At 36.0% G+C, this 19,743-nt stretch overlaps 1 protein-coding gene across 4 annotated transcripts in view; it reads left to right on the top strand.

Moving 5' to 3' along the window:
• The window catches only part of SNX13 (sorting nexin 13), a 151,865-nt gene extending 132,820 nt beyond the window's left edge, over positions 1-19,045 (top strand). For all 4 annotated transcript variants that reach the window (XM_019497915.2, XM_059728943.1, XM_059728944.1 and 1 more), the window contains 8 exons: positions 897-1,004; positions 2,367-2,477; positions 4,557-4,718; positions 6,513-6,584; positions 9,967-10,112; positions 12,757-12,825; positions 14,322-14,434; positions 15,382-19,045. In XM_019497915.2, coding sequence (XP_019353460.1) covers positions 897-1,004; positions 2,367-2,477; positions 4,557-4,718; positions 6,513-6,584; positions 9,967-10,112; positions 12,757-12,825; positions 14,322-14,434; positions 15,382-15,629 — 1,029 coding nt within the window. In that variant the 3' untranslated portion in view covers positions 15,630-19,045. The remainder of the gene's footprint in view (positions 1-896; positions 1,005-2,366; positions 2,478-4,556; positions 4,719-6,512; positions 6,585-9,966; positions 10,113-12,756; positions 12,826-14,321; positions 14,435-15,381) is intronic.
• The last annotated feature ends 698 nt before the right edge of the window (positions 19,046-19,743 follow it).

The raw sequence follows: 19,743 nt of genomic DNA on the forward strand, positions 1-19,743 counted from the left end.
TATATTCCTCCCATTCTGCTTCCTGAAAGACAAAAGCTAGCGGCCACTTCCTAGCATTGTGACTTTATCCTCCTGTGCCTCCCTACAGTGATGTTCTGGTGGGTAGATACTGTTGCAGTTATGGCAGTGGTAGTCTTGGGTACATTGGTTACAATTCATTGGTAAGTAGTTGTCAGCAGCAGTCTGCTTGTAAGCAGTGACCAGCTTTGGACCAAGCTAAGTTACGTTGATCTGCTGCTCCTCAAAGGTTGCTGACTCCTGTTCTAGCGAATTGCAATGAAGGCATAACTTTTTTTTCTAAAAATCAGGACCTAACTGGGGTGGAGAAACAGGAGCCTGTAGAGTGCATAGAAAGACTATTTTACACTGCCCTAATTTTAAAAGCAAATGTTACAAAGTGACATGTTGTAACTGTTGGGTCCCTGTGTGCATTATGAAGTTTTTAATGTGTCCTTGATAGCTTTTTGAGAACGTGTTTTCTACGTTAGTTCTTATCTGCCTGCATTCTGCATAGGCTCCTTCTAGAAATTTCAGAAGTCACGCAGCGCGGGCAAAATGTGGCCCACAGACCAGGTGTGGCCTGCCATGTTGTTCTTTCTGGCCTGCAGGGCCCCTAGGCCCCTAAAAACGTAGAAAATTAATATTTATCTGCTCCTGGCTGCCTATTATGTGGCCCTTGATGGCTTGTCAAAGCTCAGTAAGCGGCCCTCCACCCAAAATAATTGCCTGCCCCCGAGTTACAGGCTTGATGCATATTGTTGGCTGAAGTTCTTTGCTCTTTGTTAAGTCAAAGTCCATGTTGATCATAATGGGTTCTCTTGGCATTTAAAATTAATGGAAAAATCACCCGTCTTAAGTAAATTATAACATGATTTGTTCTGAATATTTTTTTCTAGTTTGAAAACCTTGCAAGTATACTGAAACTGCCTGGCAAAAGGACTTTTAACAACATGGACAAAGAATTCTTAGAAAAAAGGAAAAAAGATCTAAATGCATATTTGCAGGTAAATCTTAACCTGGTTTTGAAGGTTTACTTTTTTCCTTTGTATTAAGGGAATCTGTAAGTTAACTTTTTCACCATGCAGTATTCAGAAATCTCAACAAAGGCATATGTGCTGGTATTTTGAATCTTAAGAAAAATCTTGCTTTGTTCCAAATAACTGTTGTAAATCCTGAATTTTAACTTGATTTAAGCCCAGTAGTCAGATTCTATGTAGATGCAGTAATTTACTTGAGGGATAGGTGGAGGGGAGAGATGCTCAGTTTTATAATATAACTATATCCTGTTATATAATACATGAGACTGGAGTAGCCTAAATAAAGGGAAGTGAATTATTTCAACATACCTTGTTAATATAACATAAGCACAATCATCTTTTATTCTGAGTAGTAAGCTTACTTTACTTTTTTCCCTATTAGTTTAATATTGTTCATTTTCCTCACTTCCATTATAATGTTTGGGTGTAGTAACATTTCGGTTGAGATAAATACTAGGATATCTGAGTCTTCTAATTTAAGGCAAAATCACTAAACTGTCTAGTTTTTTCCGTTATCTGTTGCTAAATTTGGATATCTCCTTTCCGAGCAATTTGCTGTTGAACTGGTCTCTGTACCGTTTAACACTTGAGCACACTAGTTCAGGGGTTGGTAACCTATGGCCCATGGAGCCAAAAAATCTGGTCTTTGGAGCTAGGGCTTTGGTTGGATGCTTTGCCCATGCCAGACCGCACTGCAGGCAGTGGTGGAAGGGGGAAGGGGAGGCTCTGCCTGTGCTGGACCACGCTGTGTGTGGCAGCAAATAACAGCGGCAGTGGCCAGTTTCTAGGACCAACCCAAGCTGGGCCATTTTGGCTTGCTGCCAGAAAACAATATTAACCTCTGCAGTAGTTGACTTGATAGCTTAGTGCCATTTGGAAGTTTTTTTTGTGTCCCAGTAAAATTGTAAAAAGGCTAAAAATAAGCAAAACATGCAATCTAACAGCTTTGTTTTGGCCAGATCCTTTTTTTGTGAGAGATGGAAGAAAAAATATGGCACCCTCCTTTTAATATTTTTAGTAAGTGTGGACTACAAGAGGATTGCAGCGAATTTTAGTAACAGTTTCTGCATATTCACAAAAGATGTACCTTTCTTATGGAATTAATTATGCTTGATGGCGAAGAAGGGTCTTGCTTCATCCTTTATTTCAAGGTTTGCCTTGTCCACTGTTTAAAAAATAAACTAACTTATTTTCACAGATGCTGCATACTCTTTGTAATTGAATACAATATTCTGTGTTTTGTCATGAAATTGAACATTTTCCTTGTAGTGTGGTGTTTGTATTTTTAGGAAAAGTGGCTCAACTTACTGTTCATCTCTTACTACTTAGCTGCTGTTAAATCCTGAAATGATGAAAGCTTCTCCAGCTCTGGCTCATTACGTATATGACTTCCTGGAGAATAAAGCCTACAGCAAAGGAAAAGGAGATTTTGCTCGGAAGGTAAGAATGACATCTAGGGTGCTTATATACATGCTTCCAGGTGTTTTAATTAAAATATTATAGCATTGCTTCAGTGTCAAATGTCTAAGCCCCTGCAGTATTAAAAATGCCCACTGAGGTGCTTTAACTACAGGTCATTGAATGAGCTTAACCAAAACTTGTCAAATAAGTTTTAATTAAAGCATCCTGCAGCCATTTTTTAAGCGTACGGGGGCTTGACGCTGCAGTGTTTTAGAGTGCCTCTCCGGGAACTGCTTTAATTAAAATGTCTACTTCTCGCCCTTGAGCATGTGTATAGGCACCCCTAAAGACCAAAAAGGATTTAGTGAGGCATTTGGTATCATGACTTGTTGAATTAATTCAGTATATCAGTAACTGATACTAGATATAAACCACAGTCTGCTATATTTGCAAACAATTTTTAGTTTGAATTGTATTAGTAATGTGCTAGGTGAAATGGCAACAGTATTTCAGGAAATGACAGCGTAGGATTAAGAATTATTTTCACAGAATATTTATTTGTACATACAGAACACCAGTGGGTATGGAATGTGTTATGTTTATGTGATGCAAGCATTTATTTCTGTTGATAATGAGTTACCTTCTTGTGAAAGAAATCAGTGACTCTGGACTCCACACCCATGTTGAATTCTACATGATTTTACTATGATGATGGTCACACTCCAGCATATCCTTTTATAAGGCTGTTAACATTACTTCACATTTTAAGCCATCAACGATCAGAATGAGCATCCAAATTTTGAAATTTGGAGATCAAAGCTGTGTATCTTCATAGTAACTCTGTCAGAATTCACAATTGTGTGCAAGAATTGGGTATCTTCAAGTGGGATTTTTTTGCTCAGTTACCCATTTTTATGCAGGTAGATCCTTTTATAAACTTAGGTCCTTGTTATTCCCAAGCTTCCAGTGACTTGTATGGCTTACATCTTAAACTGTTCATTTAAGTAACTTTAATTTTTGTTTCAACTAAAGACCTGAATTGACAACTCTGTAGCTGACTACAAAAAATACCTTCAGTTAATTCAGAGCTGTGTAATAGTTAACAATAGCTGTTTTTCTTTCTAAATTTTATTTGGATCCTTTATAACCGCCTTTCATGTCTTTGGGCTGGTGTTTCTTATAGGGTACTCAAAGTATGCATTTAAAAAATGAGCAGAACAATTGCATTCTCTAGAAAATAGCGAACTAAAAAACAATACATGTGTAATACTGACCATGTTAGGTGTAAAAATAGGATTGTAGGGCCATTTTAGACTAAATATAGTTCAGGAAGAAGATGGAGAGAACAATGGAGGACTGCTTCTAGAAGAAGGAAGTCTGGCAGAGAAGAGAGGTGTACCAGAAATGGAAAAATGTCTGTCCAAGTTAGCATTATGAACAAAGGTGTAAATAAGAGCAGAGAAAGGACAGTACATAAGGGATTAAACTTGTGTAGTCTGTTTTATTAGAAACGTTAGGGAACTGTGAGTGAAACTAACTGCATTCAGTAGGGAACTTCAGCTCTTGAAGCAGTATTTTTGCAAGTTGCCAAAATCATGTAATTGGAGAAAATATTTTTGTGTGTGTATTAAGCTTACTTGGTGCAAAAAAAATATAAAGAACTAATGTAGAATGCCAAAAATTGTAGTATATACATGCCTTATAGACCAATAATTCTATCAATATCTTGTTCAATATTTGCTCTCTGTTTATAGTATAATAACTGTTCTTATTCTTTACATGCACAAACTTCCAGTGGGAAACTGTCTTCAGGATTTATTTTTATCCACTAAGTTCTGAAGCAGAGCTCTGAACTCCTTTCAGTAAAACAATAACCAATTGCAGGAGGTGAAATCCCTTACACTGTGGTTAGAATAACTCATTCATTTTTTTTGTCCAAATTGAATTTTGTTTCCAGTATTGTTGAAAACATGAAGTTAAAATGTTGGCCATCTACTGTCTCCATGGGACTTTCATATTTTAAATGAGTTTTGTACTGTACAATTAGTTGGCTCTCTTGAATAGTATGACTTCAGACTGAGAGTTGTACTGGTGTCATACTAAGGTTTTCCCCTTCAGATGGACACATTCGTAAACCCACTGCGTAACTCTATGAGAAATATGTCAAATGCTGTCAAGTCGCTCCCCGATAGCCTGGCAGAGGGAGTGACTAAAATGTCGGACAACATGGGCAGGATGTCAGAAAGGTTGGGACAAGACTTAAAGCAATCTTTTTTCAAGGTAAGATTTATATCTAAAAGCGTACTTTTAAACCTGTATATTGACTAGAAGAAACTTGGTATGGAAACATGTAAATTACAAAAGAAGCAGTGTAAGAGGTAACTAATTTTACAGGCAGGGTCAGTTGGATATAGTACAAAAACCACCTTTTTGCTAGCTAGCATTTGTCCTATCACTGTATTCTTCCCATATCTTACTAGTTGATCTTTGGACATTTGTCTTTTTTTTCCTTGACCTTAACCACAGTAATCTAACAGATATTCAAGTTGGAGAGAAGGAGTAAATGCTCTTTCTATACCAAAGCCAGTTTGTTTCAGCCCTATGGAGCAGCTCTGTATAATTCAATAGGGATTGAGCCAGTAAGGCCTCCTAGACTGTTTTTAATAGGATTCTACAGAAAGTACTTTTCAAACCCTGTGGCATTTGATAGAGAAGTGTTCTGCATCTTAGACTAAATAGCCTGTTAAAATCCGTAGTCACTGTCAGAGATCATTCCCTATTAAATTCAATACCATGACTTAAAAATAATTAAAATAATGTTTCTCTGCAGAGCATTTTCATACCAATAAGTAGTTGCACCTGCATTGCTTTTAGTGGAATAACTTTAATTCCAGGTCCTCAAATAAATTTGCCTTTAGAACAGAGCTCTTAACTCAGTTTTCAGTTAATCTATCATTACTAACCTACTCCTGCTCTCACATCTGATCTAGCATTCCTAAAATGAACACACTAAAAGTACAAAGAAGTAAGAGGTAAACTTACTTTCATACATTTTACTTTAGTCTTCCACCTCCCCCTGCGCACATGTGGGCACATATGCTTCTTTGCAGCTAAAACTGAAATTTTTTCCAGGCAAGGATTCTTGCACAGTCATGTCCTCAAAGTACCTAGTACATTTGACTCGCCTGTAGATATAACTATATAGCAAAAGTAAGAGGAAATGAGCAGGAAAAGGGGAAGGGTTAGTCCAACATACGTATTATCTTTTATTCGTAAGGCTGGTTGCAGACATTAAAAAAACAAAAAAAATCTCAAAACCCCCGAACAATGGTGCTTTACTTATAACTCCATACGCTCCTGTGCCAAGCCCAACACACTCCCAGAGGAGGCAGTATGTTAGTTGGACCTGGCTCACCCAATTCCTATATAGATTGGGAGCTTTTATCTAATAGTTTGATTGAATCAGCTATTGGATAAAAGTGCCAAATAGCCCCGCTGAAGCATCTGATCTATACAGATGCTGTGGAACCCAGTCAAAGCAATTCGCTGCTGCTTCTGGTAAAGCAGTGTTTTTAATGTCCGCAGGCAGCCTAAGGGACTAAATGAGGTGAATATCAGTAGGTTACCTGTTGCGCAAAATAGCATCTGCAGTATGCTCAGTGAGAGATCTGGGTATGAGCTGAGGTCAGGAAAACTATATTTGCTCAGTGTTTGCTATATAATAGTGGCTTTTCAGTTTCTGCTGAAATACCAGTCCTTATTTGAGAAGATTCGGAACTAAACAGACTGCTTGTTTCTCCCTTCTAAATCTTATGTTTATTTTTAGCTTGAGGGTATTTATATAGCTTTTGTATCTGTGTTGGGAGTAGGGATTTAGGGGGAGGATGTGTAATTAGGGGGAGGATAGCTGAAAATATGTATGTATGAGAAAGTTCAAGACATTCTAACATTATAAAACATTATACATGCTTGTATTGGAAAAGAAATTTTAAAATTGGTTCTTACTCTTCTACTTGTGGCTTTCTTGGATCATTTAATTTCCCATCACCTAATCATGGTTTTTTTTGCAATCAGGTGCCTCCTTTATTTCAGAAACCTGATTCGGATTCGGAACACTGCCGGGTTGGTGCACAACTTGATGATAATGTAAGTCTGACTTGATTTTTCAAGTGTATATTATTCTAACTGTTAAAATGACATGCTTTTTTATAGTAAACTATTTGCCAGCTATTGTAAATTGTTTTTATTACTGAGATTATGCCAAAGGGAGAATTGTAAATATTTTTCTAAAATGCATCTAACATACATCATTCCAAAATGTTTAGAGGCTATATTAATACTAAGCAGCTTGCATACTGTTATAGCGAATGATTTACCTGCTACCAGTGCTTTCAGCTTTCCTACTATCATATGAGAGAGTATCATTAGCATTTTGCTAAATGTTGAATTGAGACAATTCGTTGTTCACGCAGACATCAGTATAGTTGATCAAAGAGAAATATTTAATAAAAGGTTATTGCTTCAGAACTTTTTCAGACTTTAAGTATATAGATGCTGAAATACATAAAGGAAAATATTAGAAATGTGATAGTGAAGTTTAAAATGCTAAGCTCTTGATGTTCTCAATAAGCTATGGTATTTTTCCCACTATTTTGATTGAAACACTGATCATATGTGAAACATAGTTGAAAAAAATCTTTTATCTTTAACTAGGACAGAAGGACCATAAGATTATTAGTGATTATATGCAGATTTGTCATGGTCATAAATCTGCACCTGTTCTACAGTTCACATTTTTATTTGTCACATCAAAGCATTCCAGTTTGTCTTCCTGTGCATAACTGCTACCATGACTATGGTAAATGCCTTTTTTGCTCAAGTAACATAAGCTTTTGATTCTTTTTGTTTTGCATGTTCATCTGATGCAGTTTTATATTTGACATTCTTATACTAGTAGACTTACATTTTTCTCAGTTGGAGCAAATTAATATTATACAGGTAGAGTATATATAATGTGACTTTGCAAATATGATGTTGACCTGGTTGCAATTAGTTAAAGATACTAAGTGCTGAATTTTTGGGGTATTATGCAGTTGTTCAACTTCTTGAAAGAAGTATTAGCATTGACTTTTTAGTCTCAAATTTAATGTTAAGTGGTAGGACTTCACAATTTTGAATTGTGTATCATTTAAAGACAGTAAAAAAGGGCCATAGGGACTAAGTACTATCTGATCTTAACGCACATCCAGGAAACTTGTAGTAAAGTATTAAATGAAGTAGTTTGCCATATTTGTTGTCATTGTAAAGGGTTGATATTGTAAGGGAGGCTTAATGGGCTTCACATCATTAATTAAATTGTAAACTGGCCAGCATGTTAAAAACAGATGCCTTACCTTAAATTCTTTAAACATTTATCAAAGGCATGTAGATATGGGGTTTTCAAAAATGTAAACCACCAAGTTGTCAGTGGGCATTTGAAAATTTAGCTGTTAACTTAAACTGACTAAATAGAATCAGATTTTCTTCTTTAAGCAGTCCCTATGGACTGAGATGTCAAATTTGTGTGAATTGGGCACCTAAATCCCATGTGCTTCTTAGTTGGAGGTTTGCTGTTTTTCACAGTCTTGAGTTTAGTTTGTGTGCGCGCAAATTTTGCTCTTGGCTGCCTAACTTTGCTGACAGTGAAGACCTTAGCAACTTTGCTGATGAGTGGAGGTACACAGATATATCTAAGAAAAAAATTGTCTCTGCAGGTATTGATTAGTTACTAAGGGAGGCTAATTTATGTATCAGCTGTGGTGCTAAGAGGAATAAAATGTAATATTTGCATATTCCTGTTTAGTCACTTCAGGGTAGTGCCACAGCGGAAGGTTTTTTATTATTCTCAAAATTTGAAGTTCTTTTACATTAGTCTGGGGAGATAAATCAGTCTAAATTGGAGGTTTGCTAAGGGCTGATCGGATGCATGTACAATTCGGTTAATGATACTAATTGACAATAATCCAAGGTATTGGGTTAATATTACAATTATTTTTTAATACCAGAGTAGAAATGTGCCAGAAACAAGTTGGCTGACTTCATTTTTGTTGCAACTGTTTTAGACAAGTTGTGAGATTTGTCAGTATTTTTGTGTGAAAAATTACACATTTGACTGACAGACATGCTCTGAAAACTTGTATTTGGCACATGTAAGCTACTACATTTGGATAATGCAACCTATAAATGACCCTGTAAGGGAACACTTTAGGATTTCAGATTTTAACCATTAAATTTATTCCTTCTACAGTTGTAAGCAACAATGTAAGATAGAAGTCAAGCTTAATGAATATAAATACAGTATAGCCTCATAAATCCAGTATGCTCAGGACTGAGCACCTGCTAGAAATTTGAAAATTCCGTATTTTTTGAAACCAGAGCTGTGGCCGGTCATAGGAGGAGGGCAGGGGAGTAGCAGTGGCTGCACACAGAGCAGCAGTGCATGGTGGTGCATGTCAACGGCAACCATCGCATACAAGCTTCCTCCTCTGCTGCTCCAGGAGTGGCCATCACTTCCCCCTCTGCTTAGATTCTCAGATTTTTTTGAGAATTCTGGATTTTTGGTATCCGGATTTATGAGGTTATACTGTATTTAAAAAATAATGGTCTACAAATTGCATTATGCAAATCATTCAATCTAGAAATATAGGGAATCATTTGAAAACTCCCGACACATTGTTTCCTTGCTATTTTTGGGGTGCCATTCACTTACATCCAGGCATTTATTACGTTTTGAGTTAAACTGTTTTCATTCGATAAAATGCATCAGGAGCAGAGAGGCCAGATCCCACGCCGCTGCCTCCAAGGAATGCCTACTGTGATGCCTTCCAACAAAGATGCTTCTCTTTTGGTAGTTTTGTAGCTGCTGTGCCGGTCAAATAGGATCATGTAGAGTGACTTTGACATTGTAAAAGAGGAGAATAGGATCTGGGTCAGGGTTTGTAGAGCCCCCAAGCACCTGGAAAGTTGCTTCTGTATTAGACTAGGAACTCGGGCAATAAAAACTTGGTTTTTGCAGCAATGCAGGACTAGTATGTCATGGGGCATTTTCCATTCAGAGCTACTGTTACTGCTGCTGTTGTGCTTAAATAAAAAAGAACTTGAATAAAATAATCTTTAGGCTTCCTCCTATCACTTCTTTAAAGCACTGTTGCTTCCTTTTAAGAGGAGCATAAGAAACTACTCCAGTTGCTAGCTGCCAGGTTCTGACTGGTTTTGTGGTGATGCAGCAGGTCTTTCTCCATGCCTAACTTTTTAACGTCTAAACAAATCTTTTTTTTTAAATCTTCCCAGCATTCGGTCACTTGTGGTATGTATCAGACCGGAGCAAACTTGAAAATGTTGACTTTTTTTCAAAAGATGGTGTATATTAAACAATAGTAGAAGTGAGTGCTGCCCTTCAATTATTATTGGTACTGATATAATTGCTTGAGTTCGAATATAGATTTACTCTTTTTTTCTTTCTGCTTTATTTCTTTCCCCTTATGACTAGGTGGATGACAATATTCCTCTAAGAATAATGTTGCTGCTTATGGATGAAGTCTTTGACTTAAAGGAGAGAAATCAGTGGTTAAGAAGAAATATTAAAAACCTACTTCAGCAGCTGATTAGAGCAACATATGGAGACACAATCAATAAGTACAGTGTTTTATTTCTGCTCAGTTTCTTTATTTAACTTTGGGTTATGTATAGAATAAAATCAGTTTGATCAGTGAAGTATATTTGTTTACACTCTTGAAAATGCAAGCTCACAAATGCAGCACAACTTGGTGTATTCTTTCAAAGTAATTATCTCTGTTTATGAAGATGGAGTAAGAAGGGCCATCTTAAAAATTATTATGCAATACATAATGTAACTTGTTTAAACTTTAAATGTGTCTAATTGCAAGCCAGGTAAGGGATTTCTGAAATGGAATACGTTCTAGTAAATGTTAATATACAGAGTTTACACTTTAGAAAACAAATTTTAATATGGGCATTATCTCAACTTCTGTAAGATTAACAACTACATTATAATAAGAAAATGATATTTTACTACTTGCACTGCTACCAATTAAGCTGCAGGATGATCCTAAAGCTAAGGCACTATCATCACTAATATAGTTCTGTGTGATAAGTACAACATAGAATTGTGTTCTGCTTCAGTGTTTTAAATAGTTTGAATTATGTAAATTATTTTCTTAGAAGTTACATCAGCTATCATTATTTTCAAAAGGTCATAATTTATAGAGATGCGTGCAGATTAGTTTAATACTTATTCAGTCTTTTGTAAGAGGAGAAAGCACTATTGTAATATCCTTATTCACTCTGCTAATAATATTTGATCAAATGAGTACCAAGTCAACCTACCAGAATGCAGGAGGCAAGGAATTTTATATGAAGAATCAATTTTGCTCACCCTCAGTTTGGAAGCAAGTCTATACCCCTCCCCAGACTTTGCCTCTAATACTGTTACTTCTAAAATGCATACAAAATAAACAGGATAAAGAACAGTAAAAAGGAGTCTCTTATGCTAGACTCAATTACACCAGGCACTAGATTCTGTCACTTGAAGTAACCTCCACAATTCTGAGTTGCACCACATGAGTGAGGGAATGGTTTCCTAACCTCGTAGGATTCAAGGTTTAGGCTACAGGTCTACCTTATTGAAAATGAACTCACTTTTTGACTGTCATCACCTTGGAGCTCTGTGTGCCAGGTGGCTTCAACTATATTACTAGCATGCACATGCACAGTAAGACCACTTCAGTGCCTTTGACACAGCCATTCTCCCTAGGACCTATCGTTATGTGGATTTGCCCTTTTACATTCCACACTTGTGTTGGAGTGCTCTTCAGTTTGGTCCATATTTGTAATCCTAGTGACAGTTTCTACAGGGGCTTCCTAACTTTACATCAAGCTATGTATGAGTCTAGTTTATGGGCTGTTGCTGCTGTTCATGCTCAGAGACCCTGCTCTTGCTTTCCCTACAAGGCCCCATAGTTCCATCCGATTCTCCAAGATGGAATTTGTTGTTAATGTACCTTTAACTTCTTAATCATGAGCTCTCATGATAGTTTTAGCACTAACTAGATTGCTACTGATCTCTTATCTGGCCACTGTGCTTATTCTGCAAGGGCCAAACAGTTACCTGTGCTTCAGATGCTGAAAGCTCTGTCTATCCCTAACCCAACTGTCAGAATTTCTAGCCTTTACAAAAAAAAGTGGCATGGAAATGTAGTACTGCATTTTCAGTATGGAAAACTGAAAGTAAGGAGCATAGGATTGCATGTGTATGGTGTGCACATGCACACACAATGTTATTGATCTTCATTTACTTCAAACTTGCTATACTTGAAGCTACACCTGGTACTTCAGTATGCTCCAGAAATCTAGCCACCCAATTCACTTTATTAGAGTGATTGCTTTATCTATACTTTAAGCAGAAGGCCACACTAAACAGGTGAGGAGTTTTTAAATCCTTGCTAGAAAGGTATCTTGACACTTTTTTTTTTTAATATTAAGGTGCCAGGTACTCTTTTTCCAATATGTTTGTGATCGTAGTCAGGAAATCAGGCAGCGGAAATCTCTTCCACCATTACTTGGTGCAGACCATCTGATTGGTCTGGTTCTGCAGATACTTGAGTTTACTATCATACTGTAGTGAAACCCCTCCCCCCTGCCAATTTTAAAATGTGATTCTTTTTTTCCTCAGTAAAGTGGTCCTTTAATTTATGCATGGATTTGGGGGGAAATGCAAGTACTTGAAGTAGTGTTTGGTTCTTGATCCATGTATCTATCTTGTAAAAGGAGGCCAGAACTTTTGTCTACTTTATATCCTACCTCCTTTCAAAATATAGTAATAGAAAGATCTTTTTTGAAGCACACAGCTGATGTATATACTTCAAGGTTTTTGACAAGTTAAGCCTTTTTTTACTCTGAGAGGAAAATAGGAAAAACTTACAGCAAGCTATCAAATGCTAGCCTGGGTTGTAGTCTTTGGCCTACTGCATCACTTTCCTGTTTATGTTGGTAAAAGTACTGAACTTCAGAAGAACCCTAAAGAGAGAAGGCAGGAAGAAATATAGTGAAGGTCTGAGAATTAACACTTGGCTTACCTTTGTGATAGTTTCATGGAATGCACTTATTGGGGGACAAGGAAAAGAGCTTTTTTGTCAAATATTTTTTCAAGTCTTAATTACACTGAAGTACCATTTACTTATACTGTGCTCTGCTCTCCTTTCCCTTCCTTCAATAGTTAAATGAGGGATTGCTGACTTATATTATGTTTAATTTTTTTTAGAAAAATAGTTGAACATGTTGACTGGATGACCTCTTCTGAGCAAGTAGCAGATTCAGTTAAGCGCTTCAGGTAAGCCACTTGTTTTAGTAGCCTTAATTCAAGTCTGTAACAGCCATGTCTGTCAGTTAAAACGTAATGATGCTGTCCCTTCCTCAGCATGAAGTGCAGCTAAATATTTTAAGATTTCAGTGTCCATGCAAGCAGAGGGACTTGAACTTTGCTCCAGGAGCTTGCTAATAATATTCAAACTTCCTTTTGTTGGCTAGAGAAACCTTGCACTATATCTGTATCGCTTAAAACACTGTCCTTGAAAGTCTCAAACAAATGTTGCTGTTACAAGAATAGTATGAATTCTTCAGAAACATGGATTTGTCATTTGCAAGGACTGCTTGTTTTACAAAAATGAAAAACAGCAACCCTGAATGTGAATATTTCATCAGAGGAAATAAGTGCTTAAAGGTACAAAGTTGGTACTGCATAAATCCAGTAACAAAGGGTCTGTGACATTTCATCCCTGGTTTCTGGATATTCTCTCATTCTGTATAGATGCAAATCTCTGAACAGGGCTCTGTTGTAGAGATTTTGTCTTGCTGAGTTTTTGTTTTTCTATAGAGAATAACTACCCTGATTGTGATGTTTTATTCATGGCCAAGGTCAGAACAGATCTAACTGGTTTATCAGCAGTTTGCACATGAATGATGAGATTCAGTATGAACCCCTGGGTAAAAAGTTAAATATCTTTAAAAGAAAATAATTTATAAATAAGCTGCATCATCTAATTATGACTTTCCTCTATGTAACAGAGTGCCTATGAATAGAATATCCATAAATTAAAGACAAATTAGTAAAGGCCATAGCAAAGTATTTAACTTAAGACTTTTAAATTTTTAGGTCATCTTTGGAACTAAATGTTTAGCTTTTCTTTTTAACAATATCAAAAGGGGGGAGTGTGCTTGTTCACTCGATTTCAAAGCTGACTACTTAAATGACTTTCTTCGGGTTTTTTTTTTTTTTTTCTACTGAGTTGACCAATTTTAATAAGACTGAAAGTGGTTGTGTTCTCCTAACTTTATGGAGGTGAGCTCCTCCAGGAATTTATGTTCAGGTCCAAAGCAAAAACGGCACCATCTAGCACAGGATGTTTTGAACCAATCGTGCACTTGTTTCTTACTCCGAGCATATTTGAACCCTACAGCCTTTTTAAAGAAATAGATTTACTGGTGTAAAATATAAATAAGTTACTTGCAACTAAATAACTTCAACTAGATGGAGAAGGGAAGGGATGTGTTTCTCCCCAAAATATTTGTAATTGACTCATTACTGGAAAATAGTACAAGAAGGAATTTCCTCTTTAAATTAAATGGTAAGCAAGGATTTTCTTATGCTACGCATTCTAAAATCTCATCATTATAAGTAGATATGATTCTTGCCTAATCATCCAGCTAACCTATGAAGGCATTTTGTTTGCTTACTTTATACTATTTAAGTCAGTATTACAGAATACTGATTCTTTTTACAAGAACTGGGATTTTTTATTTATTTGAAGCGGTTTGTATTTGTTACAGAGATGCCTTTTGGCCCAATGGCATTTTAGCAGAAACTGTTCCACGCAGAGATAAAGCTATTAGAATGCGAACAAGAGTAGCAGGGAAAACTAAACTACTGGAAGTAATGCCAGGTAAGCAGGTTTTTAGAATTTAAGCAAGATGTAGCGTTACCAATATAACACTTGAAGATGTTTCCTTGCTTGGTGGTTTTCTTGTTTGTTTGATTTGCAGCTGAAGACTTCTAGCTGGGTGTAACAACTTTTATTAAAGAAGCAAAGGGAACCGAAGCATTAAATAGCAAATGTATAAATGAATAACTGTTTAAGGCAGTAGTCTAACTGAATATTTTAATATTTGTAGCTTAGTCTGGAGGTTGTGATTGCTATTTTTCCTTAAAGCGATTACATCTAGTTTATCTGAGACTTAAAGTTACCTAAGTATACATGCAGTATATCTGGTAGAGGACAGGGCAGGTTTACACCTTTTTAGATAGATAGTAACTGGCTCAGGCATGAGCTTTCAAAGGTAGCAACCTACTTCTATCAAATATGTATTATCTGAAGCTTGTACCTGTCTGAACCAGTCAGAGTGTAGGACATGTTGGACCTTTGAGACTTATACAGCTATCCACCTGTGTAGGTACAAAAACCTAAGAAAATATAAGAGCATTATTTCACATAAATATGACACACAGTTCAAGTCACATCCATGTGACAATAGGGAAAATTTTTCTTGGTGTTCCTCTGAAATTCTAGATGCCCTAACTTATTCCTTTTTAAAAACCTTTTCATGAGTAGAGAGAGGTAGTTAACTGTTAGTCTGAAGTCAGGCAGAAGGCAGGGCTGGGTGACACCTTAGACTATTTGGTTCAGAGACGCAAACTTTCATAGGTAACAGCCTACATCATCAGATTCTGAAGTAGGCTGTCACCTGTAGAGCTTAGACTCCAAATAAGTTAATATCTAAGGTGCTGCCCCTGCCTTCTGCCTGCAATCCCTTCCAATAAGAGCTTGTACTAATACCTTTGGTTAGTGCTTATTTTCTATTCAGTTAAATGTTTTATATAATTCTTTTTTAGATGAACTGAAGCACATCATAGGTGCTGAGACAACACGGAAAGGCATACTCCGAGTCTTTGAAATGTTTCAGCACACCCAACTAAATAAGAGAATGGTATATGTGTTTCTAGAGGGCTTCCTAGAAACCTTATTTCCACAATATAAAATCCGTGAGCTCTTCAATAAACTGCATTCACACTCAAAGCAGATGGAGAAATACAAGCAGAGACTACAGTTTCCTCAAGCGCCTTCCTTACAGAAAAGGTGACACTCCAAACTATTAAGCTGGTGTCTGTTTGTCCAGGATTACTGACTTGGGCAGGTTCTCTGAGGCTTAAAACTCACATGCTGTTATTTCTGCACCAGTCTTAGTGTCACATAGATTATTAATGTATCCATAAGACCTGTGGATCTTCTCATTCTCACCTTTTAATACAACCACTACTGCAAGGAGTTTGTCTTAAATGATTTGGTGCGTCTTCATGCAACATTGAGAAGAGTACTGACCCATTACGTAAGAATATTGGTTCCTTCCGTTCCTGATTGAATCGGTGATTGCCAGCAATGAAAAGTGCCAGACTATTTGAGAATTAAGTAAAGCACAACGACAGTAATATGTTGGAAGATTTGGCTAGTTTGGCACCGGGAGATTTGTGCAATGTTTGAAAATTTCATGTGGTTTGTTTTCCATTGATTGAGGCTTTATTGCTGTTGATCAATATACCTGTAAAGGCTGAGCTAACAAGAAAAAGTATCCATGGAATAGCTGGTTCTGGAAAAATTAAATTACAGTATGTCCCAAAACATATATTTAATTGAGTACAGGCTGAGAGCTTTTATACCGCAACTAATTTCACTGCTGTATTTTGAAAAAGAAATTTAGCATTCGATCTTGTTTGGGTTGGTTCAGTGGTGTAAGGCAGAGGTGCAGTAGAAATAGTTTGTTTTGATGATTTTATAACTTTAAGGGCCCTATTCTGCTCTTCAGGCACATGACATCTTGCATGCAGTCTAAATTGGAAAGGGGCATACATTTTTCCTTCAAATTGTGCAATTGGTATATTTGGGGGGGGGGCATTTCAAGCAAGGTGGCTATAGCAGGAGAGGGCTACATGTTCCAAACAGGGTAGAAACCACATTAAAAGATAAATTTGCACTAACAAGAAATTTATACACAGTTCTCATAGTAAAATATAAAATTATTTTTAAAAGCCCATTATATTGTATTTCATTTAAAATTGCCCTAGTTTTAAGTATATAAACCTCACATAGAAAAATGCCAGAATTATTTTGGTTCCTCACTTGCACAAAATTATTCTAGACTTCATTAAACAGTCATGCAAGCCTTTGGAAATTACTGAATATCACAGTGTATATATGAAAATAAAAGTACAATTACAATATTTTTTTAAACAATCTTTTTTTATTTTTTGCATAATGTAAAATTTTAATAAATAAGCTGTTCTACACTGAGGCCCCAAATCTATCCCTTAATGTCCATAAAAAAATTAATATGTATGCAAGACTAAAGTGATTGATCATATTCGTTTGGCCATAGTATACCTTGGAGTTCTCATTCTCTCTTTTTTTGGACTCCTCGTATGTTTTCAGCACCACTACAGAAGACAGTAAAAGGTAACCCTATCTAATTCATCATATAGAATTTTTTTAATGGAACAATGTAAACATTAAACATAACTTAAGCTATTAAATGGATTACTCCTCTTACTGATTGGCACCTACATGGGAACAGTAGATGATGATCTCCTTTACCTGGGGTGGGGGAGAAAGGAGGACTTCTGTAGGAGCATAGTAATGGGAGTAACTTGTATCCTGATGGGAACAATAGGTGATCACCTTTTGAAACAAGTGGGAAGGAGGAAGGGAAGAATCAAGAAGCCCCCTCATGGGGGGTCTGATCATATTGGCTGAAATCTCGATGGTTTTTTTTTCTTCTTGGATTCCATTCATACAGTTGAAGCCCTTCCTACAATTAGGTCTTTCTTCATACTATTTAGTGAACATAATATATTGGGTATTGTTAACGTTGTCCTACAGAATGCATGTGCTCATGTGCACTTGTTTTTCTTTGCAGAACTACATACTGTACATTAAATCCCTTCCTCACTGGGTTCCAGGCAACTAGATAGCAAGGTAGAAAAATAACCCCCTCTTACTCAGGTTCTAAAGAGGAATGGTAATTAAATGCTGTTGAAATTTCCCATTTATACTAGAACTTGAGAAAATTGTTAATCTACATGGCCATTTCTGAAATTCCTGTTGCTTGTGTAGAAGTCTAAACCTCTTCCCTGTGTCAGTATGCCCCAGCATATTTGATACTTAATAGAATTCCACGCAGCATTTGTGCTTAGCAGTTCATATACTATACTAGCTATTGGGAAGGTTGAATGTGCAAATATTTTTTTTTTTTTTAAACCCTAAAAAATATGACCATACCACATACAATTTGGTTTGGGTTTTGTTCCTTAAATTGCTTAAATTTCATGCATTATACTTCAGAGCCAGGAAGATAAGATGTTAATCTATGAAGTCTGTGGTGCTTTTACCTACTGTCACCGTATTAGGCTTCAGGAAGAACAAGTCATGCTCGAATGTTAGGGTTTTTTAAAACTATATGCATCTAAAATCTTCAGGCACATGGTTTAACAATCTTTGTCTAAAGGCATTATGCCCAGTGAATTTATTGTCTATAAGCAGTTCAGGTTTTTTAGTATTTAATTTCAGAAGGAGTTTTCTTAACTTATTGATGCCTGTAGGCCAGACCCAGCAAAGGTTAATATTTTGTTTAACAAATTGTGTGTATGTGCTATTATTTACATAGTTTATATGTTGATGCATCAGCCCTGTCAAGCCATGTTGTCTGTAATCCCTGTAAAGCCCCCACAATTGAATGTTGAAATACAGCGCTTAGCTGACTGGGTGCATCTCCTGTCATTTGGGTGCTGTGACTAGTTGCTGAAAATAATTGTGCCATTGTCCAACAAATGCACTTGTTTTAGCCTTAATTCTTTTAAAGAGAAAACAAGCAGTTGAACATTTTTTCATTTGGTTCATCCTCAAGCTTGTGCTGCTGGTGTTTGCTAGAGCTAAACAGTTAATTTTAAGTGCTACCAGAATGTGTACCAAATTTTAAAAAAATAAAAATATATAAATTCCACAACCTAAATTTTAATTTTGTGCAATATTTTTCATTTAATGCATGTGTATTTGAATAACTATAAAGTAAATGAATTTTTAATGTTTTGAGATCTAGGTTAAACTGTTGTCTTAACCCAACAACTTGCATTCTGTTGTTGCATCAGTTTATTTAAGGACTTGTTTTAAAAGTCTTGTTTGTCACTCATTATAAATTCTCTTGTTCTCAGTGATCTTTGCTCAGCTGAGCATGGCTCATACTACAAGAGAAAATCTAAAGAGCACATCTTATGAATATAACTGTTATAAATGACTTGTGCATATCATTGTACAGTAAGTGTCAACTGTGTGCCTAATTGTTCTATTGATACTTCACCCCCTTTCTTTAACAAAGAATGAATATGAATGAGAATGTTATGGTCATTTTTACTGAACGGAAAAGAACTCTAAATTTTTATTTGGGGTTTGCATTATGTTCTGTCCAATAGAAAAGCTGAAAACTATTACACTAATAAAGTATTAACAGTATTTTTGTGAGTCTGTAATAGCTTTTTATTCTCAAATCACATCTGTTGAATATGACATCACGAGACAGGACTGAAATCACTACAGTTCAATATTGTTGTTAGAGCTGGGCAAATTATTTAATCTAAAACATATTTCCAGAAAAAAATAAAAATGAAGATTTGGCAACACTTAGGCATTTGACAGATTTGTTTTGGACTTTTGCTAGATTTTATTTTTTTTAAATGTTTTAATTAATTTTTGCCTTTAATTTTTCAGTAGTTAAACTCTTGTATTTTGACATGTTTGAAATGAAACATCTTTAGTTTGGAATTGAAAACTACTTTGGAACTAATTTTCATTAAAAAACTCTTTAGTTTCATTTTTAATTTAAAACTGAGGTATTAAAATCCCAAGTTAGGACCTTTTAAGTTGGATTGGTGTTTAACCCAAAAAATCATTTTTTGACTTGTTGGGGAACTGGAAAAATGCACATTTGTGCAGCTTTCAGTATTACCTACTTAGTAGGAGTTCAGTTTGCAAATATCATAAGAATTCCCACTATTTTTACCCAAGATAGTACTGTAGAAACCTTCAAAACATTTGTGCGAGTTTTTTTAATATAATCCACTTCAGAGTCATGATGCACAGGTTTAGATCTGCACCTGCATTTTAAGAGAAAAGGAATAAAGCTGTATTAGATGCAAATAACAGTAGACCAT

Source organism: Alligator mississippiensis, chromosome 5 (genome assembly GCF_030867095.1).
Source record: "Alligator mississippiensis isolate rAllMis1 chromosome 5, rAllMis1, whole genome shotgun sequence".
Classification (NCBI taxonomy): Eukaryota; Metazoa; Chordata; order Crocodylia; family Alligatoridae; genus Alligator; species Alligator mississippiensis.